Genomic DNA, 23,441 nt, shown 5'->3' on the forward strand with positions numbered 1-23,441 from the left:
TGGACATTGACGTCAGGGACTACTCTTGGAGCCGAATCCACGTACAGTGGCGTCATAGAGTCCTCTTTGAGGGAATCCCCAGCCACAGCGTCAGCAATGCTGTGGCTGGGGATTCCGTTCAGGGAGTAACCCTTGACGTCACTGTCCATATATGGACAGTTGCGCCAGGGGGTCCTCCTTGAGTGAATCCCCAGCCACAGCATAGGCCGAGGATTCCATTCAGGGAGTAAGCCCTGACATCACTGTCCATATATGGACAGTGGTCAGGGGCTCCTCCTGGAGGGAATCCCCGGCCACAGAGTTGGCAATGCTGTGGCCAGGGATTTCTCTGCTAGAGGGAGCTTCAGTGGCACTATCTACAGGGAAAGGGGGGTGCTATAAACAGTGGTGGTGGCTCTATCTACAGGGGCGCTGTATGGCACAATCTACAGGGGGCGCTGTGTGGTGCCATCTAATGTGGGCGCTGTGTGGCGCTATCTACAGGGGGGCTGTGTGACATTATCTACAGGGGGTATTGTGGCATTATATACAGAGGGCACTGCAGCATTATCTACAGAGGGCACTGTTTCATTATCTACACAAGAAATTAATCTGTTTTTAAAAATGTGTCAAAAACGGAAAACACGGACACAGAACGGATACAAAACAGATGCAAAACGGCTGTCAAAAATGAACCTAGACTGCAGTTTTTAACGGCCGACACGCGAACCCTGTTGTGTGAATAAAAACAGCAGCAATCCCTGTGTGGTGTGGGTAGGAGATGCGAGGTGGGATTGGGTAGCTGTAAAGGTGCCAAAAACTAGCTACTCCCTGAAGTTAGGGCTAGTGTTTGGTAAAAACTGATGCTAAAAACAGATGGTAAAAACTGATGACAACTGATGGTTTTGTAGTAAAAATCGTGAAATAGCTTGATGGCAACTGATACATTTTTGCATCAGTTTTTGCATCAGTTGTAACCACTTAGGGCCTGTTCACATCACCGTTTGCTTTCCGTTCCGGGGTTCCGTCTGAGGTTTCCATCGGGTGAACCCCGCAACGGAAAGTGAAACCACAGCTTCCGTTTCGGTCACCATTGATATCAATGGTGACGGAAACCTCGCTAATGGTTTCCGTTCGTCACCATTCCGGCAGGTTTCCGGTTTTCCGACGGAATCAATAGCGCAGTCGACTCCGCTATTGATTCCGGTGTTAAAACGGAAACCTGCCGGAATGGTGACGAACGGAAACCATTAGCAATGTTTCCGTCACCATTGATCTCAATGGTGACGGAAACGGAAGATGTGGTTTCAGTTTCACTTTCCGTTGCAGGGTTTACCCGACGGAAACCTCAGACGGAACCCCGGAACGGAAAGCGAACGGTGATGTGAACAGGCCCTAAAGAGACAAAATAAACTGAAGCTGATACAACTGATGTGTGAATGCACCCTAAGGCTGGGTTCACACGACCTCTTTTCAGGCGTAAACGAGGCGTATTATGCCTCGATTTACGCCTGAAAATACGGCTCCAATACGTCGGCAAACATCTGCCCATTCATTTGAATGGGTTTGCTGACGACCTGTAATTTACGTGTCGTCGTTTGACAGCTGTCAAACGACGGCGCGTAAAATGACTGCCTCGTCAAAGAAGTGCAGGACACATCTTTGAAACGTAATTTGAGCCGTTTTTCATTGAATTCAATGAAGAACAGCTCAAGATTACGGGCGTCAATGACGCCTCACAAAATGCGAGGAGGAGCATTTACGTCTGAAACGAGGCAGCTGTTTTCTCCTGAAAACAGTCTGTAATTTCAGACGTAAAAGCCAGGGTCCCGTTCCTAAGGAAAGCTCTGACGGAATGGGACCCTAATGCAGATGTGAACGAAGCCTTAGCCAGATGTTTCTATAGTATATTGAAGTACAATTATAAGAATTTCATACGTTTTTAAACTTTTATTGACAAATACATCAAGTTTATGCAAAGACTCAATATTTACACTGTTGACCCTTCTTTTTTAAGACTTCTACAATTTTTCCTAGCATGGTGAATATCTGCATCTTAGGGTCAGTTCACATGTTGCGTAAATACGGCGGATTTTACGCAATGGAATTCGTTGCGGAAAATCCGCAGCATAATACAGTAGCAGCAAAGTGAATGAGATAGAACAAATCTCTTCTACACGCTGTGTAAATACGGAGCGGAAAAACGCTAAGGAATTGACATGCGGTTCGGAATTTTATATGCCATGATTAAGGACACAGGACGTGTCAGAAACGCGTAGGCAAAATTAACCAATATCAACCTCCCCCCCTCTACTCAATTCTGTACTTTGTCTTATTATCTACTACTCCTTTTTAAAATGTTGATATACCAAATAAAAGTGGAACGTCGGTTCCTTCTATCTACTTCAAGCTCTGGATTCTAGTTCTATTTTTTTTCTCTGTTGTTTGCCGCTGGCCGTGCGGGACTCCAGGCGCTGTCTGTCCACAGACGCAACTAACGGTGAGCTGGAGGATTCCCTCTCCCCCTTACCTATACTTGTTTTTTGCTTGCTCTAAGATGGCTCTGTTGCATGTGCATTGATGTTACGTTGACTTGTAGTATTCTTAAAAATATGTTAAAAAAAGATATATTAAGAAATGAATCAGCAATGTTACAAAAATTTCATTCTAAGAAACCATCAACATAAATGATTTGGTGCGTGTTCCTGTTACACTTAATAAGTATGTATGTGGGAGAAAAGAATAATAGTATTCTATACTAAAGAAATGGAGCACTGTAGCTTATTAGGTATATTAGGTAAATGTTTCAGTCTAAATAATTATTGCCTCTGTTTTTAAAAAAAACCAAAACCATTGTAACTGTAGATACATAAAATTTGAAGCTATATTTTTTATAAGAACATATGCGCTATAGTCAATCAACCCTTTTATTAATAAATCAGAATTATTATAAAAATCATGCCAAGAGAAATGCCCAAACCTGATCCTCAGTCTGGCATTCTCCAATCAAGGAAAGAGTTCTTATTGCAGCATCACACACCTAAAATACAAATAAAATTGTAGCGAGAATAAATAAACGATGGTGAAGTATGGAGTAACAATATAAAGCATCTGAAGCTTTATTGATCTGTAAAACATACCGACTGGAAGATCTTAGCAGCCCTCACCGGCTCATGTAATATGTAGTTTCCAAGAGTAGCATTCAGCTCTGTGATATCCATGGGGTTGACAGAGATTACAAATCGGTACACAGCATAACTTTGCCCTGACTCTAGACAGAAACAAATGTGAGGTAATCATTCAAATCCGCAAGACACTGCAAAACTTTTATATGACTAACATTTTTTAGAATCTGTTGAACCAGAGGAAGAATGAACTACATTGCCCCACCAGAAGAATACATCGAGGGGGGGGGGGGGACACGGACAGGGGGGGTTGTTTGGTTCGGGCGGGAAGTGTTCAGAGCAAAGGAAAAAAATAAGGCTATAATTCCATTTAATAGGTGATATAAGTAGCCGTTATGACGACATGGATAGTTAGAATCCAATGAAATAATTGTCAGCTGCTTTGAATGTATTTTTACTCTGGTGTATGTGATATGTCATGATTGCACTTTTTCTTAACATATTTAAACATCCATATCTCTTGTACCATTGCATAACTTATCTTTTAAAATAAATATTTTATTATAAGTACTCAGGTTCCTCGTTCATTCCTAACCTACATAGAAACATGAAGGTTGAAATCTGATTAGTTCTTATGAGCTACAACAATACCTTTTCTCTGCTCAGATCGTGGTCAAAATGCGCTTTAGCTTCACTAAATTGCAGCAAAATGATGGATTTTTACAGTGATTCGCAGCAAAGCTAGCCTAAATGCTTCTGATCTGTTCCAAAGGGTAACGCCCCTCCCTTTGATGAGAAACGTGTTACATATCATAGTTATTAATTAGAAGGAAGGGGCTTCTATTTTCACTTTAGGCTGGGTTTACACACTGCGGTTGTGGTGCGGTTTTTTCCTTCGACAACTGAAATTACAGCAAAGCGCAGCGTTTTTTGCAAAATCACTGAAAGCGTTAGCATTTAGCCACTATATTACGCTAATCGGAGCAAAAAAAAGGACCAAAACTGCAGCTCGAAATCCCATCCTGAGGCTGGGTAATCTTGGCGCGGTCAAAAGATACATGACCGCGATGTGTGAACCCGGAGTTATGCAACAAGGGACAGGAGCAGCACATATTCATAAGGCTGGGTTCACATGCCACGGTCAAAATGCATTTTTTTTTTACTGCCCCATTTTGCTGTGATTTTCCAAAAATTGCGGCAAAATGGTGCAAGAAAAACACATTTTGACCGCAGCATGTGAAACCAGCCTTGAATGATGCAAATTTGTTTTACTTCTCTTCTCACGTGCCCCAGCAAATTTAAATATAATCAGACATTGCCCCAAAACATTACTCTTAGTTTTAGTAGTAAGTTGCAGCCTAGGCTCTTTCACTATCTCCTGTAATTTGCCTGCATGAACTTGCAGGGCCGTCCTAACCTCATGGCTCCGCCCACTGTCACGCCAATTGTTCTCCCATAGCTGCAAGAGGACCTGCTGATTGGATGAATGCCATACTATCAGCAATTCCAAGTGGCACAGAGTGTACTGTGTGCAGGGGAGTCGGCAGCTGGAGACTGACCAGCCCACCAGGAATTCCTTCCGATAGGTTACATTACCAATCTGCCCCTGCTAGCAGATGTATTTTCCAGAGGTGAAAAAATTAGTAATAAATACTTCGTTTTTGGGTTTGTGATTAACGTAATGACGTGTTTTAACCCCTTAAGGATACAGCCTTTTTTCGCCTAATGGACCAAGCCATTTTTCTCAACTCTGACGTGTCACTTTTGTGGTAATAACTTCGGAATGCTTTTTTTTTTTTAACAACTCTGAGATTGTTTTCTCGTGACACATTGTACTTTAAAGTTAGTTGTAAAATTTGGTCGATACAGTCAGTGTTTATTTATGAGAAACAGCAAAATTTAGAGAAAATGTGCAAAAATGTTCACTTTATAAATTTCAATGTATCTGCTTGTAAGACATATAGTAAAACCACACAAAATAGTCACTAGTTAACATTTCCCATATGTCTACTTTATGTTTGCACAGCGGATGGTGCAAAGTAAAAAATTTAATTTTCCACTGATATGCCATTTTAGTGCACAATATGTTATGCCCAGTTTGTGCCACTGAAGACAAATATCTCAAACTGTTAGGCCGGATTTACACAAGCGTGTGCGTTTTGCGCGCGCAAAAGGCACTTAACAGCTCCGTGTGTCATCACCATATGATGCCTGGCTGCGTGATTTTCACGCAGCCGCCATCATTATGACACTCTGTATGTTTGTAAATAGAAAATCATGTGGTGCTTTTCTGTTTTCAATCATAGTTTTGACTGCTGTTGCACGAATCACGAGCGTCGCACGGAAGTGCTTCTGTGTGCTTCGCGTGATTTCAATGGGTGCGTGATGCGCGAACAACACACAAATATAGGACATGTCGTGCGTTTCACGCAGCGGACATACGCTGCGTGAAAATCACGGACTGTGAATGGCCCCATTTACTAACATAGGTCCGTACGAGGCGCGTGAAAATCACGCGCGTTGCACGGACGTATTACACGTTCGTCTAAATAAGCCCTAAAGCGTGTTCTCCCGGGTATGGCGATGCCATATATGTGGACGTAAAGTGCCGTTTGGGCACACTGTATGGCTCAGAAGGGAGGGAGCGCCATTTGGCTTTTGGACCGCAGATTTTGCTTGGTTATCGTTCTGTTTGGAGTTTTGCTGGTATTTCAGTTTATAATGTGGGGGCATATGTAAGCTGTGCGGAGTATATCAGGGTATATGTAATCTGTGCGGAGAACATCAGGGTATAATAAGAGGGTATAATAATGCGATAAATAAATAATATTCCGCAGATATGTGGCCGGTGTCGCACTGATAAATGGTGCCCGATCTTATCCGTTTATGGAACACTCTGCACATTTTGTGTCGCCATATTCTGAGAGTCCTAATTTTTTTTTTTTCTTCAACGGAGCTGTGTGGGGTCTTATTTGTTGTGGGACAATCTGTAGTTTTCATTGGTACCATTTTGGGGTACATGTGAGTTTTTGATAACCTTTTATTCTATTTTTTGGCAAGCAAGGTTTTTACAGTGTTCACCGTGGGCTATACGTGACATTTATACTTTATTCAGTGGGTGAATACGATTACGGTGATACCATATGTATATAGTTTTTTCATGTTGTGCACAATAAAAACTTTTTTTGTCAAATAATTTTTTTTGCGTCCCCATATTCTGAGAGCCATAACTTTTTTTTTTTCTCAGTCAAATAAGCTGTGTAAGGGCTTGTGCTTTGTTGGACGGGTTGTAGTTTTTATTGGTACTATTTTGGGGTACAGGCGACTTTTTGATTACTTTTCATTCTATGTTTTAGGAGGGGTGGTGACCAAATAGCAATTCTGGCATTGTTTTGTTTTTTTTCAGTGTTTACCGTGTGGGAAAAATAACATTATAGTTTGGGTCGTTACGGATGCGGTGATACCAAATATGTGTACTTTTTTTTTTAAAGTTAAATTTTTTTTCCTATAATAAAAGACTTATAATAGGAAAAAGGTAGTTTGTTGTTTTTTTAACTTGAAATTTTTATTTTTACACTTTTAACAGTTTTTTTTTTTTTTGTCCCACTAGGGGACTTGAAGGCCCGCACCTCTGATCTTTACTCTAAGGGTATGTTCACACGCTGAGAGGCAGTTACGTGTGAAAAGACAGACTGTTAACAGCTGCCTCGTTTCACACGTAAAAGCTCCTCCTCGTAATTTACGAGGCGTCTGAGACGCTCGTAAACCTTGAGCCGTGCTTCATTGATTTCAATGAAGAACGGCTCAAATTACGTGGCAAAGAAGTGCCCTGCACTTCTTTGCCGAGGCAGTAAATTTACGGGTCGTCGTTTGACAGCTGTCAAACGACGACTCGTAAATAACAGGTCGTCTGCACAGTACGTCGGCAAACCCATTCAAATGAATGGGCAGATGTTTGCCGACGTATTGGAGCCGTATTTTCAGACGTAAAACGAGGCATAATACGCCTCGTATACGTCTGAAATTTGGCCGTGTGAACATACCCTTGGGCTCTGTTTGCACAGATGTTTTTGGAACATTTTTTGACGCGGAAATATATAGGGGGCACAAACTACAGGGGAGGACTATATAATTGCCCTGTGTAAACAGGGCAGCGATCAGCAGATAAACGAGCAAATGCTCGATCATCTGCTGGTCGTATCGTCTTAAAAAAGTAAAACATTATTGTTGTCGGCAGCTCATCTCCTTGTGTAAAGAGGGAGACGCGCTGACGACATGATGGTAGTGTATGGGGAAGAGCGTTTGGAGTAACGACCGCTCGTCCCCATCAATAGGTCCTTGTGACAGGAGCAAACGAGCACCTATCAACGATGTATCGTTGATCAGCGCTCGCTGCATCGGCCGTAATAGACGCCGCGAAAAATGCCTGCACTTGCAAAAACTTTTTAAATTCAGGAGCTGTTTTCGCCTGAAAACATCCCCGTAATTTCAGACGTATTTTACGTTTGCATGTGAACATACCCTAAGGGTATGTGCACACACATTAATTACGTCCGTAATTGACAGACGTATTTCGGCCGCAAGTCCCGGACCGAACACAGTGCAGGGAGCCGGGCTCCTAGCATCATAGTTATGTACGATGCTAGGAGTCCCTGCCTCGCTGCAGGACAACTGTCCCGTACTGTAATCATGTTTTCAGTACGGGACAGTAGTTCCACGGAGAGGCAGGGACTCCTAGCATCGTACATAAGTATGATGCTAGGAGCCCGGCTCCCTGCACTGAGTTCGGTCCACTACTTGCGGCCGAAATACGTCCGTCAATTACGGACGTAATTAGTGTGTGTGCACATACCCTAACAGAAAATTAACACCCCATTCTTTTTGGGGAGGAGTCATTTGGTTGTAACTATTCACGATTGCAAAATCATTATCATGATTGCAGTTTTCACATTGGCCGCTAGATGTCAGTTCAACACTGCCTGACAATAATGCATAAAGTGATGTCACAGAAAGAAGCAAAAATCTCACAGCGCTGTCACAATACAGTGATCATGTAAAGAAAAAATATATACAGTAAATAATAAAGACAGCAATGTAAAAGAAAATGGGTAATGGACACAGTGATGTCATGATACAGAGATAATGCATATGGTGATGAGACAGCACAAGAATAATGTCACCATATAAGGATAATTGCAAGAATAATATGATGTTATATTACAGCAATAATAAACACAGTTCTGTTAGAATAATAAACAGTGATGTTATAGTATAAAGGCCCTTTACACTGGACAATGATCAGGTCAACCCGCATTCCTACGAACACTCATTCCCGATGTCCTGTTTACAAAGGGCAATGATCAGCTGATGATTGAGCAAATACTTGTTTGTGCAAAAAAATGGTCGCTAGTCGGCAACACATCTCCCTGTATAATAAGGGAGACGTGCTGTTGACATGATGCAAATGCTTGGAGACGAACTATCGTAGCAACGATCATTCATCCACATACTAAACGATCATTGCTCCATTTCAAGGAAGCAGACAAGCGTGGATCGACAAGCTGTAATGTCAATCGGTGCTCATTTTAAAGGTGTAAACACAGGCTATAATTGCCCGTGTAAAACCACCTAAAGGCTATGTTCACACTGAGTTTTTTTATGAGTTTTTTGACGCGGAAACCGCGCTGCAAAACTTGTCAAAAACGGCCCAAAAAATGCCTCCCATTGATTTCAATGGGAGGCGGAGGCGTGTTTTTCCCGCGAGCGGTAAAACCGTCTTGTGGTGGAGAGAGAAGGGACATGCCCTATCTTTGGGCGTTTACGCCTCTGACCTCCCATTGACATCAATGGGAGGCAGAGAAAGCGTACTTCGCTGTGTTTTATGCCCGCGGCGCTCAATGGCCGCGGGCGAAGAACGCTGCAAAAATCAGCGTGCAGGGAGAGGAAAATCTGCCTCAAACTTCCAAATGGAATTTTGAGGCAGAAATTCCGCCTCTGTGTGAACATAGCCTAAGAATAATGCATGTAGTAATATGACAACAAAAGGACAATGCGCAGTACAGGGATAATAACCACAGTGATGTCATAGAAACAGTACAGAAAAGACAGTTGTAGTAAAAATGCAAAAAGTGATGTAATCACAGAAATAATGCAAACACTGCCAAAAGACAGGAGAAAGTAAGACAGTGATGTCAGAATTAAGTAATAATAGAGTGATGTCATAGCTATAGGATGAGGCACATATTGATATCTCTCCATGGTAATAACAGGAATAGTGCCAACTGTGATGTCACCGCTGGGAACATTAATGGCAGTGGTATTAGAGCTAAATTGAAATGCACTCATTGTAGTCACATCATAACAATAATGGACACAGAGATGTCCCAGCACAGATATAAAGTGGACACAAATTAGGCATATTGCGCAATTCTAAAAATGAAGAAAAGTTATACTGAAGGCAGCGATGTCACAGTTAGGGCTCAGTCAGACGAACGTGATATACGTCCGTGCAACGCACGTGATTTTCACGCGCCTCGCACGGACCTATATTAGTCTATGGGTCAGTTCAGACAGTCCGTGATTTTCACGCAGCGTGTGTCCGCTGCGTGAAACTCACGACATGTTCTTTGTGCGTATTTCGCGCATCACGCAACCATTGAAGTCAATGAGTGTGTGAAAATCACGCGCACCACACGGAAGCACTTCCGTGGGCCGCGCGTGATTCACGCAACAGCAGTCAAAAGTATGAATGAAAACAGAAAAGCACCACGTGCTTTTCTGTTTACAAACAGAGTGTCATAATGATAGCGACTGCGCGAAAATCACGCAGCTGCGCATCATATGCTGATGACACACGGAGCTGTCAAGTGCCTTTTGCGCGTGCAAAACGCCGCGTTTTTTGCGCGCGCAAAACGCACACGCTCGTGTGAATCCGGCCTTAAGGGTATGTTCACACGCTGTATTTTCAGGCGTATTTCGGGGCGTAAATGCTTAGAAATACGCCTGAGAAAATGGTAGTTAAACGCCTACAAACATCTGCCCATTGAAATCAATGGGAAAAACAGCGTTTCGTTCAGACGAGGCATTTTTTTACACCGCCGTTTAAAAAAATAAAAATAATAAAAGCCCTGTAAAAACGAGCATGTCGCTTCTTGAGTTTTTTCATTGTGTCAATGGAAAAACAGCACCAAAAATGTCTAGACAAAACGCCTCAAAAAACGAGATCAGGTTCAAAAACGGCTGAAAATCAGAGGCTGTTTTCTCTGATAACAGCTCCGTAATTTTCAACCATTTTTGACTCAGCGTGTGAACATACCTTTTAAAGGGGTTGTCTATCCACAGGGTCCAGATCCCTATGTCCCCGGCAAAATCAGCGGCCAGACATTTCCACTGCAGCGGCCACATCTAATATATTGTACAGCTCTGTGAGATAACCCCTTAGAGATAATGAATACTGTGATGTACTGTAACTGCAGCAAGGATAATAATCACAGTTATGTTGCAGCTATGGTTCTATAATCATTAACCCCTTCCCGACATTTGCCTTATGGATACGTCATGGCAAGCTAGCGCTTCCCGCATTTTGCCGTATCTAAGCGACAAATGGTGGACCCTGGCACAGAAGCTGAGTCGGTGCCACCATCGCCGGATGTCAGCGGTATCTTACGCTGACATCTGGCTGTAATGGCGGGGACCGAAATTAGCTTAGATCCCCACCATTAACACCTTAAATGCAGTGCTCAAACACGATTGCTGCATTTCAGCTGTTTGCAGCTCATCGGAACCCCAGCAATTTTATTGCTGGGGTTCCGGTGGCTGCAATGGCCACCGGAGGCCTAATACTGGCCTCCCGGTCTGCCTAGCATGGAAAACTTCAAGCCCCCGCCCGGTGGCGGGCCCTGAAAGGCTTCCGTAGCGGATGGCAAGATGGTATGTTACAGCTGACATCCACCTGTAATGGCAGGAACCGGAGCTAGCTCAGATCCCTGCCATTAACCCCTTCAATGCAGCGATCCCAAGCGATCGCTACATCTTAGAGGTTGCTAGCAGATCACCTGCCATGAATTCAGGGATGCCGATGCTGCTATGGCAACAGGAGACCTAACAATGGCCTCTTGCTCTGCCATTACGGAAGCCGATTAGGCCCCGCCGGGAGGCGAAGCCGAACCGGCTTGCTGTCAGTGAATGACTGACAGATCTAAAACATTGCACTACATAGGTAGTGCAATGTATTAGAAAAAAAACAACCTGACAGTTGGACCTCCAAGTCCCCTAGTGGGACTTGAAAAAAAAAGTGTAAAAAGAGTGTAAAAAAAAAAAAAAAAAGTTTTAAATCATATAATAAAAGTTTCAAGTAATAAAATAAAACACAATTGCAATGTTCCCTTATCAAGTCCTTTATTATTTAAAAAAAGAAATAAACCGTACATATTTGGTATTGCCGCGTCCGTAACTGCCTGAACTATAAAAATATTATGTTATTTATTCTACGCAGTGAACAGCATAAAAAAACAACGTAAAAAACTGTACCAGAACCAATACTGTGTAAATTGCCAAATTAGGCCTCAATTTCACATCGTACTCTTTCACTCCTAAGCCCTGTCAAATGTCAAGGCAAAAGATTAGGGCCACATGTAAGGTGTTTCTAAAACCAGGAAACACAGCATAATAATTAGAGAGCTGTCTTGTTATTGTGGCACAAGCGGGGCACCACATATTGACATATCTATGGAAAAAAATCCCATTTTCACTCTGCAACATCGAGTGCACACTAAGTTATACAAAACACCTGCGGGGTTAACATGCTAACTACACCCCTAGGTGAATACCTTGAGGGGTGTAGTTTCCAAAATGGGGTCACTTCCGGAGGGTTTCAACTGCTTTGGTCCCACACGGGCTTTGCAAATGCGGCCAGAAACCAATCCAGTAAAATCTGCACTCCAAAAGCACTCCTTCCCTTCTGAGAAATTGCTTTACAAATTTTGCGGTGCTTTTTCTCCTTTAGTCCTTGTGGAAATGAAAAATAATTTGCTAAACCTACATCTACTTCTTTGAAAAAATGTAGATTTTAATTTTATGGCCTAATTCCAATAGTTTCTGCAAAAAACCTGTGGGGTCAAAATGCTCACAATACCTCTAGATGATTTCTACAATGGGTGTTCCAAAATGAGGTCACTTGTGGGGGGTTTCCACTGTTTTGTCCCCTCAGGAGCTTTGCAAATGCGACATGGCCTCCGCAAACCCTTCCTGCTAAATTTGAGCACCAAAAGCCAAATAGTGCTCTTTCCCTTCTGAGCCCTGCCGTGTGTCCAAACAGCCGTTTATGACCACATGTGAGGTATTGTTTTATTCGGGAGAAATTGCTTTACAAATATTGCGTGCTTTTTTTCCTTTAGTCCTTGTGGAAATTAGAAAAAATTAGCTAAACCTACATTTTCTTTGAAAAAACTTAGATTTTAATTTTTACAGCCTACTTCCAATAATTTCTGCAATAAACCTGTGGGGTCAAAATGCTCACTATACCCCTAGATAATTTCCTTGAGGTGTGTAGTTTCCCAAATGGGGTCACTTTTGGGGGATTTCCACTGTTTTGGCACCGCAAGAGCCCTTCAAACCTGACATGGTGCCTAAAATATATTCTAATAAAAAGCAGGCCCCAAAATCCACTAGGTGCTTCTTTGCTTCTGATGCCTGTGCTTCAGTCCATTACCACACTAGGGCCACATGTGGGATATTTCCTAAATCTGCAGAATTATTTATTTTAAGAGCTATAACTTTTTTTATTTTTCGACCGATGCTGAGGGCTTTGTTTTGCGGGACAACTTGTAGTTTTTATTGGTACCATTTTGGAGTACATGCGACTTTCTAATCACTTTTTATAAAAAAAATATTTGAGGGTAGGATTAACAGAAAACAGCAATTCTGGCGTTGTTTCTTATTTTATTTTTTACGGTGTTCACCGTGCGGGTTAAATAATGTAATCGTTTTATAGTTGGGTTCGTTACGGACGTGGTGATATCAAATATGAGTAACTTTTTTCATAATAAAGTATTTTGGAAGGGGAAAAGTGGGTCTTTAATTTTTTTTACTTGGGACTTTTATTTATTTTAAACTTTATTTAACTTTTGTTTTAGTTCCACTAGGGGACTTTACTGTGCGATCTTTTGATGTCTATTATAATACACTGCAATACTTCTTTATTGCAGTGTATTATTGCCTGTCAGTGTTAGGGTATGTTCACACGGCCTATTTACGGACGTAATTCGGGCGTTTTTGCCCCGAATTACGTCTGAAAATAGCGCCTCAATAGCGTTGACAAACATCTGCCCATTGAAAGCAATGGGCTGACGTTTGTCTGTTCACACGAGGCGTATATTTACGCGCCGCTGTCAAATGACGGTGCGTAAATAGACGCCCGCGTCAAAGAAGTGACCTGTCACTTCTTTGGCCGTAATTGGAGCCGTTATTCATTGACTCCAATGAATAGCAGCGCCAATTACGTCCGTAATTGGCGCGGCGTTCAAGCGCCTGCACATGCCGGTACGGCTGAAATTACGGGGATGTTTTCAGGCTGAAACATCCCCGTAATTTCAGCCGTAACGGACGCCCTCGTGTGAACATACCCTAAAACTGACAGGCATCTGTTAGGCCTCTGGCATGGCCTAACAGGCAATCACTAAAGGCAGACATCAGCTCCAGCAGACAGTGGTATTTAACTTACCCTCCTCTTCAGCCACAGCGGAGGTCCTGACTCCATCCAGGGTCGGGATGTTGTGCGCTCCAGAAGGAAGGAATGTAAGTACTGTCAGTTACTAAGGTAATGGGGACCCGTGTAATTTATTACATAGGCCCTAGCTACTATAGTAACTTTTCATTGATGTGGTGTGGGGGGCCACGGACCCCCTGGCTCTGGGGCCTGGTCGCAATTGCGACCGCTGCGACCCCTATAGTTACGCCACTGCTTACAGGCTCAGTGTCCTCGGGTTCTTCATGTCTCACACAGGATCAAGCTGTTACATCTAATCACATTTAAGTTCATAACTTAGATGCGATCGATAACAGGTGGATCCTGCATGTCCGAGACACACAGGACCCGCTGTCACTGAGACCGTAAGTGCCGCTGACCTGATGGATTCAGGTCTCAGCACAAGATACAGATGATCTGTATACAGTATACAAAAGCAGCTGTGTCTCAAAAAGTGAAAATAATTTTTAATAAAATATAATTAGAAAGTTGCACCAAACACACGGATACACAATTTTAATAAAAAAAAAAACAAACCAAAAAAACGGTTTTCAAAGGTGAACATAAGCCTTAAATTTGACTCAACCATTGCAAGTTTTTTTGTAGCCTTTTAACCCCTTCCCACTTTGGCCACTTTTGACCTTCCTGACAGAGCCTCATTTTTCAAATCTGACATGTTTCACTTTATGTGGTAATAACTTCGGAATGCGTTTACCTATCCAAGCGATTCTGAGACCGTTGTCTCGTGACACATTGGACTTTAAGTTAGTGGTAAAATTTGGTCGATAAATTCAGAATTAAATTGTGAAAAACACAAAAAATGTGGGAAAAATTGCAAAAATGTGCATTTTTCTACATTTTAATGTACCTGCTTGTAAGACAGGCAGGTATACCACACAAAATTGTTGCTAATTGACATCCCCCATATGTCTACTTTATGTTTGCATCGTTTTTTGAACATCCTTTTATTTTTCTGGGATATTACAAGGCTTAGAACTTAGAACTTAGCAGCAATTTCTCACATTTTCAAGATAATTTCAAAAGGCTATTTTTACAGGGGCCAGTTCAGTTGTGAAGTGGCTTTGAGGGCCTTATATGTTAGAAACCCCAAATACGTCACCACATTTTAAAAACTTCACCCCACAAAGTATTCAAAATAGCATTTAGAAGTTTCTTAACCCTTTAGACGTTTCACAGGAATTAAAGCAAAGTAGAGTTGAAATTGACAAATTAATTTTTTTTTGCAGAAATTAATTTTTAATCCATTTTATTTGTAATACAGAAAGTTTTACCAGAGAAACGCAACTCAAAATGTATTGCCCAGCTTCTGCAGTTTTAGGAAATATCCCACATGTGGCCCTAGTGTGTTTATGGACTGAAGCACACGCCACAGAAGCAAAGGAGCACTTAGAAAATTTTGGGGCCTCTTTTTTAATAGAATATATCTTAGGCACCATGTCAGGTTTGAAGGGCTCTTGCAGTGCCAAAACAGTGGAAATCTCCTGAAAGTGACACCATTTGGGAAACTACACCCCTTGAGAAAATTATCTAGGGGTATAGTGAGCACTTTGACCCCCACAGTTTTTTTGCAGCAATTATTGGAAGTACGCCGTGAAAATGAAAATCTACATTTTTTCAAAGAAAGTGTAGGGTCAGCTCATTTTTTCTCATTTCCACAAGGACTAAAGGAGAAAAAGCACCGCAACGTTTGTAAAAAAAAGTCTCCCCAGTAAAAAATACCCCATATGTGGTCATAAATGGCTGTTTGGACACACGACAGGGCTCAGAAGCGCCATTTTACTTTTGGAGCTAGGATTTAGCTGGATGTGTGTGTGGATGCAATGTTGGTTTTGGTATAATAAAGGGGTAAATGAAGCATGAAATTGCTAATTTATAGATGTATTGTACACTTTGAAGCAATCCTTGATACACAGGCCTGGTTTTTCAGGGCAGGTTTCACCGTGGTAAATAGTGTAATTTCTAATTCCTCTTTTGGAACACACTCTGCACCTTTTTTGTGTCCTTCCCTTCTTTGGAATTTAGAGCACTTCATTGGGGAAATGTTGTCCTGGTACAATACGTGGACCTTCGCTACCAGCTGATATTCTTGTGCCCTCCCCTGCCTTGTTCCCAAATAGAAGTGCCTTAATCACCACCTCTTGAAAGTTAAGGAATGTCCCTGTCCGGCCTGCACATCGGGATAGTACGTATGCATTATACATTGCCATCTGTACAATGTGCACAGCCAGCTTTTTGTACCACACCTTTGTTTTACGCATGGCACTATAAGGCTTCAGTACTTGATCAGAGAGATCAACCCCGCCCATGTACTTATTGTAGCCGAGGATGCAATTTGGCTTCTGGGTCACTGTGGTGGTACCTCATTCAGGGACAGGGGTGCTGCCGCTGCCATCAATTGTGTTCAATATAAGGACATCCCTCTTGTCCTTATATTTGACAAAACACATGTTCTTGCTGCATCATTCCCTGCCTTTACCCCTTCTGAGGCTTTGGCTAAGCATTGTTTTAGGGAGGCTTTTCTGATTTATGCGCACAGTACCGCATGCTGCAGTACTTTGCAGAAAGGCACCTAAATAGTGGGATGCTGGTATAGAACACGTATAGAACACGTAAAGATGTTGTCAGGCAATGGGTGTATTAAATCCCACACTATTTTCCCACTAACTCCCAGGACGATGGGCATTCTTGGAGTTCAATAATAGAGTCCTTCCCTTCGTAAACCCCAAACCTGTATACCCAGATGTACTCCATTTGCACACCATTTTTACAATTTAATTCCATATCTTGCCCTCTTATTGGGCAGGTATGGGCGGAATTTAAGCCTCCCCTTAAAATGAACAAGGGACTCATCTATGGAAATATATTTATCGGAGGTGTACACTTGTGAAAATTTGGTGCTGAAATGCTCAATGACTGGCTTGATTTTAAATAGACGGACAAATGTGGGGTCGTCCTGTGGCGGGCACAGTGCAATATCATTATAATGCAAGACTTTTAAAATCCCTTCAGAGCGTGCCGGGGTCATGGCCATGCGGTAAATTGGGGTGTTGTACAAAATATCCGCACTGCAGTATTGCCTAATCTCTGGCTTCCTCACTAGTCCCATATGCAGCACAAGGCCCCAAAATTTCATCATCTCCGCTGCATCTACAGGAGTCCACCTAACAAATAATGAAGTGGGGTTTTGGGATAAAAATTGTTGGGCGTAGAGATTCGTCTGGGCCACCATTAAATTAACAAACTCCTCAGAGAAAAAGACCTTGAAAAAGTCAATTTCTGTGAGGCCTGCAGTCTCAAACCGAATTCCTGAGCTGCCTATAAAATCCAGAATTCGAGGCTCATCATTTTCGGTGGTTGGAGTCCACATGGGACCAATCATTGGGGTTGCCTCAACTGCTCTCCTGGGTCACCTTTGCGGGGGTTCCTCATCACTGGAGGAGGAAACAAAAAGGAGTGGGGCATATTCCTCGTCTCCTTTGATGGCTGTATCAGTGTCAGAGGCAATGATGGCATATGCCTCCTCCACCGAATACATCCTTCTGGACGATTGAGACATTTTGATTTATTACAGGGGTGTGTGTGTGGTGTTTTAACACGTGTAATCAACTTTTTTTTTTTTTTTTACAGAGGGGGGTGTGTGTGTCAAAGCAAATGAAACTAAAACAGTAAGAAATTTGACTAAAACAGTAAATCTACGTTATGTAAAATTTACTGTACGAACGTCAGTTAGAAAAAAAACATCAGTCAGTAACTGACACTCTCTATTACTAAAACGGTGAACTACAGTAAATTTATACCAAACCTGCAGAAAAAATTGCTAGATATATTTAAAACTAAGTTAACGTTTCTAACACTAGCTTATGCTACCCTAACTCTCTACCTACACCTAACTACTATATTTTTTCTTTTTTTTCTGTTTTAGAAATAAAAAACCTGCACCAGAAAAGATGCTGATCAGTGATGTGCGTCACTGATCAGCACGCAGTGCAGGACGCCCACTACGGAAAGGTGCAGGTGAAAAAATAGAAAAAGACAAAAAAAAACCTGCGTTAACAAATTACCACAGATGCTGATAACTAATCAGCAGTCTGTGGCCGCAGGGTACACCCAATTAGATGGTGCAAATTTATAATTGAAGAAAATAAAAAATTCCTGGACCAAAAATTGAGCACAGATGCCGATCAGTGATGGACAGGGAGAGGGTGGCATGGGAAAGGGAGGGGGTGGGACAGGGAAAAGGACAGGCCCAAGGACAGGGAAAGGGCCAAAAAATCTGTCTGATCACAAAAAACAACAACTGCTGGTGATCAGACAGAAGTAGCAAAAAAGCGATAATTTTTTTTTTTTTTTTACAAAGTATTGCAGATCGCACTACAAATCCCAGCAAAGCCACAGCAGACTATCTCTCAAACGCTCTGCATGCTGCCTTAAACTGGAATGGCGGCGTGCAGAGTGGTATCGGTAATCACCCGCTGGTGCTCTGATTGTTCGGTCATTACAGACCGACCAGTCACAGCACTCCTAGAGGTGGCATCACTGGTGGTGACCAACTCCAGGGCACAGTTATAACAAAAATGGCTGCAATTGGCCGGTCAGAATTGACCTATAGTACCTATTGACCTGTAGTACCTATACGGCTCTTTGCGGGAAGCACCACTCTACAACGCAGTATATCGGGAAGGGGTTAATGAAGCTTCTTTTTTTAAATCTGTCATATATATATATCACACAAAAAGATGAAAAGGGCACATGGCAGTTTTCTATAAATATGGCATGTCACTTGTTCCATTTATCTAGTGCACACTACACCACTTTCTTGGTGTATTTCATAAATGTGCCCTATTGTCTGTGTTGACCGTTTTCTGTCATTAAAAACTATGCAAAATTTACCGGACATGTCCCAAATTCACTAAATTGTTGCAGGTTTGTATGTAGTAAGTACTGGAATTTGAAGCATCCTGACCAGTGTAAAATCACAGACAAAAGTTGCAAAATAAATGGAAATGTCACATATGCACTTCAGGTCTGTCTTGGTGCAGGTCAGGCAGGTCTTTTTTTTTAACAATAAAAATATTTCATTCACTTCACGAAGCAAACAATGCCTGAAAATTGTAGGACACCTGGAAAAAAACAACTGGATGTATAAATACAGCACAAGTCAATACCCATTTTGAGCACCAGTTTCAAAACTAAACAAAAAAAATAAATATGTAATTGTTTTTATGCAAGTGCCCCAGTAAGGGTATGGCCACACGTAGCATATTTCTTCCGCAACTGTCCGTATCAATGCCGCACAGAATCTGCGTTGCAGATTCTGTTGCGGATCTGCCCAAAATGTGCAGTAAATTGATGCGGACTGGCCGTTGCGTATTGAGGTGAAAGTACTTCCCTTCTCTCTATCAGTGCAGGATAGAGAGAAGGGACAGCACTTTCCCTAGTGAAAGTAAAAGAATTTCATACTTACCGGCCGTTGTCTTGGTGGCGCGTCCCTCTTTCGCCATCCAGCCCCACCTCTCTGGATGACGCGGCAGTCCATGTGACCGCTGCAGCCTGTGATTGGCTGCAGCCGTCACTTAGACTGAAACGTCATCCTGGGAAGCCGGACTGGAGAAAGAAGCAGGGAGTTCTCGGTAAGTATGAACTTCTATTTTTTTTACAGGTTGATGTATATTGTGATCGGTAGTCACTGTCCAGGGTGCTGAAACAGTTACTGCCGATCGCTTAACTCTTTCAGCACCCTGGACAGTGACTATTTACTGACGTCGCCTAGCAACGCTCCCGTAATTACGGGTGCACACACGTAGTTACCCGTAATTATGGGAGCCCCATTGACTTTCTCAGTCTGGCTGTAGACCTAGAAATACACATAGGTCCAGCCAGAATGAAGAAATGTCATGTTAGTAAAACAAATACGCTCGGCAGCACACATAACATGTACATGACATCTGCAGACTTCATTGCGGAATTTAGAATCTCCATTGAAGTCAATGGAGAACTTCCGCAATGAGTCCGCAACCAGTCCGCCACACCTCCGCAACAACCATTGTATGCTGCGGACACCAAATTCCGCACCGCAGCCTATTCTCCGCAGCGGAATTTTCCGCATCGTCTAAACGAACCCTACTAAAAAGCAGTGGAAGGCAATGGAGAAACAGGTCTGCTGCGGATTAACGCTGTGGAGGGTCCGCAGCGGAATTCCAGAGCAATTCCGCCACGTGGGGCCTTGCCCTAAGCCTGGGCATGGGTTCACACTGAGTTTTTTGCAGGCAGAAAATCTGCCTCAAAATTCCGTTTGCAATTTTAAGGCAGATTTTCCTCTGCCTGGACGCCGTTTTTTGCCCACGGCCAATGAGCGCCGCAGGCAAAAAAAACGCCATGAAGTACGCTTCTCTGCCTCCCATTGATGTCAATGGGAGGTCAGAGACGTAAATGCCTGAAGATAGGGCATGTCGCTTCTTTTTCCGCTCGCGGGGAAAAAAACGCCTCCGTCTCCCATTGAAATCAATAGGAGGCATATTCAGACGTTTTTTGGTGCGTTTTCCGAAGCGGTTTCCTTGTCAAAAATACTCTGTGTGGACTGACCCTAAGTTGTTTCCCTGTGCCTAAGTGAGTCTACAGGCTGGAGCTTCAGTAAGAGCTTTGACCAATCGCTTTTGCTGTTGCCAAGCAGTGTATGTGAGGTCACATGACAGGCCAATCAGTGGTTAGGTTGTAGAAGTAGGTACCAGACGGAAATAACCCCTTACAAATATATTCACGAAGAGCCATTTTGATAAAGTTACATGATAATTTCAGGAGGTTTATAATGTCAAAAATTTGAAGGAAACTACCTTTACATAATGTACAATACATTTATTATATCCTTTTAAAATAAATTGGTCCAAACAAATAGAAAGGGTCATTTTGATGGTAGATTCTCTTTGACACTGACACCAGAAAATTATATTGGGGTAGATTTATCGATAGTGGTGAAAATTGCACCAAATTCATCAAAAGGTCTCGATAAATCTCGCACATAAAGCCAGGCATTTTAGACACTTTTCTCCTTCTGATGTCACCTCATGGCAGGCGTACTTTACAGCAGTATTTTGTTCCTAAAAATGGCTCACATCCTTATCCATGTCCCTTTTCTAGACACTTTTCAAAACTATCAAGGGAGGTGTAAAGAATGTCGTATGTATGTATGTATGTATGTATGTTTGTATGTATGATAGTTCTGCCACCATTTGCTTAGAAAAATCTCCCCCATTAGTTCCAGTTTGGTCATCTACCCACATAATTATCAGTAACTATACTAGAAATATACAGTATATTACTAGAACAATAGACTTTTATATGGCTGACAAACTTATGTGAAAATACCTCTTATTAATTACCATTATATATCTTGCAGTCCTCTATAAACTTTTCTAGACCTCTGCTCCTGTCCATGTATATGAGAGCCGCTTCCCTCATGTGGTAGAAGACTGGAGCCCAGCTCATCATGTCTGTCACACACAGACAATCCTGTCACATTCATCCAACCAGTCCTGTCACAAATACACAGCCCAGTCCTGTCACATTCACCCAACCAGTCCTGTCACAAATACACAGCCCAGTCCTGTCACATTCACCCAACAAGTCCTGTCACAAATACACAACCCAGTCTGGTCACATTAACCAAAAGAGTTTTGTCACAAATACACAGCACAGTCCTGTCACATTTACCCAACCAGTCCTGTCACAAATACACAGTCCAGTCCTATCACATTCACCCAAACAGTCCTGTCACAAATACGCAGCCCAGTTCTGTCACATTTACCCAACCAGTCCTGTCACATTCACCCAAACAGTCCTGTCACAAATACACAGCCCAGTCCTGTCACATTCACCCAACAAGTCCTGTCACATTTACGTAAACAGTCCTGTCACAAATACACAGCCCAGTTCTCACATTCACCCAAACAGTCCTGTCACAAATACACAGCCCAGTCCTGTCACATTAACCCAAACAGTCCTGTCACAAATACACAGCCCAGTCCTGTCACATTCACCCAAACAGTCCTGTCACAAATACACAGCCCAGTCCTGTCACATTCACCCAAACAGTCCAGTCACAAATACACAGCCCAGTCCTGTCACATTCACCCAAACAGTCCTGTCACAAATACACAGCCCAGTCCTGTCACATTTACGTAAACAGTCCTGTCAGAAATACACAGCCCAGTTCTCACATTCACCCAAACAGTCCTGTCACAAATACACAGCCCAGTTCTCACATTCACCCAAACAGTCCTGTCACAAATACACAGCCCAGTCCTGTCACATTTACCCAACAAGTCCTGTCACAAATACACAGCCCAGTCCTGTCACATTCACCCAACAAGTCCTGTCACATTTACGTAAACAGTCCTGTCAGAAATACACAGCCCAGTTCTCACATTCACCCAAACAGTCCTGTCACAAATACACAGCCCAGTCGTGTCACATTTACCCAACCAGTCCTGTCAGAAATACACAGCCCAGTCCTGTCACATTTACGTAAACAGTCCTGTCAGAAATACACAGCCCAGTTCTCACATTCACCCAAACAGTCCTGTCCCAAATACTCAGCCCAGTTCTGTCACATTTACCCAACCAGTCCTGTCACAAATACACAGCCCAGTCCTGTCACATTCACCCAACAAGTCCTGTCACAAATACACAGCCCAGTCCTGTCACATTCACCCAACAAGTCCTGTCACAAATACACAGCCCAGTCTGGTCACATTCACCAAAAGAGTTCTGTCACAAATACACAGCACAGTCCTGTCACATTTACCCAACCAGTCCTGTCACAAATACACAGTCCAGTCCTATCACATTCACCCAAACGGTCCTGTCACAAATACGCAGCCCAGTTCTGTCACATTTACCCAACCAGTCCTGTCACATTCACCCAAACAGTCCTGTCACAAATACACAGCCCAGTCTGGTCACATTTACCCAACCAGTCCTGTCACAAATACACAGCCCAGTCCTGTCACAAATACACAGCAAAGTCCTGTCACAAATACACAACCCAGTTCTGTCACAAATACACAACCCAGTTCGGTCACAAATACACAGCACAGTCCTGTCACATTCACCCAACCCAGTCCTGTCCTTGTCACAAACGCACAGCCCAGTATTGTCACAAAAATCTCATTCCTTGAAGGCACTCAGGCTTATTGGCCCTTGTGCCCATGACTGGGTGGCAATAAGAGGGTTAAATTAACCACGGTCACGCTAGGGGGATTGTTCCAAGCAATGTTGTGAATAAAGGGGGCCTATAGGGATTGGGTATCCGCCTACAGGGCGTTTTTTGGGAGATCGAGGGCAGTCTTACACACACCCCTATCCTAGGATTTATAAGGGCTGGGAAAGCAGCCATCTTCCTCTTTTGGCCGTTATCACTCAGGGATTTGTATTGCCAAAAATGTTGGTGTACATTTACCTGATCGTCATGGATCGACAAGAGCTTGAAGCGATCATCCACACCAGGATGCAGGATAAAGGTTCAGTATGGCTACAGTCTCTTATTCAAGAGAGTGTGGCACCGTCGTCATCCCTAC

General features: G+C 42.8%; 1 protein-coding gene across 6 annotated transcripts in view; it reads right to left on the reverse strand.

The window, feature by feature from the left end:
- MCMDC2 (minichromosome maintenance domain containing 2) overlaps positions 1-23,077 on the reverse strand; it is a 73,171-nt gene extending 50,094 nt beyond the window's left edge. For 4 of the 6 annotated variants that reach the window (XM_075826163.1, XM_075826161.1, XM_075826167.1 and 1 more), the window contains exons 1-3: positions 21,246-23,076; positions 3,120-3,250; positions 2,960-3,019 (exon numbers count right to left, since the gene is read on the reverse strand). In XM_075826163.1, coding sequence (XP_075682278.1) covers positions 2,960-3,019; positions 3,120-3,250; positions 21,246-21,354 — 300 coding nt within the window. In that variant the 5' untranslated portion in view covers positions 21,355-23,076. Of the gene's footprint in view, positions 1-2,959; positions 3,020-3,119; positions 3,251-21,245 lie in introns of all 6 variants that reach the window. The other 2 variants (XM_075826164.1, XM_075826162.1) reach the window with 2 other exon arrangements.
- Between the last annotated feature and the right edge of the window lie 364 nt (positions 23,078-23,441).

The sequence above is a fragment of the Rhinoderma darwinii genome, chromosome 5 (assembly GCF_050947455.1).
Source record: "Rhinoderma darwinii isolate aRhiDar2 chromosome 5, aRhiDar2.hap1, whole genome shotgun sequence".
Lineage (NCBI taxonomy): Eukaryota > Metazoa > Chordata > Amphibia > Anura > Rhinodermatidae > Rhinoderma > Rhinoderma darwinii.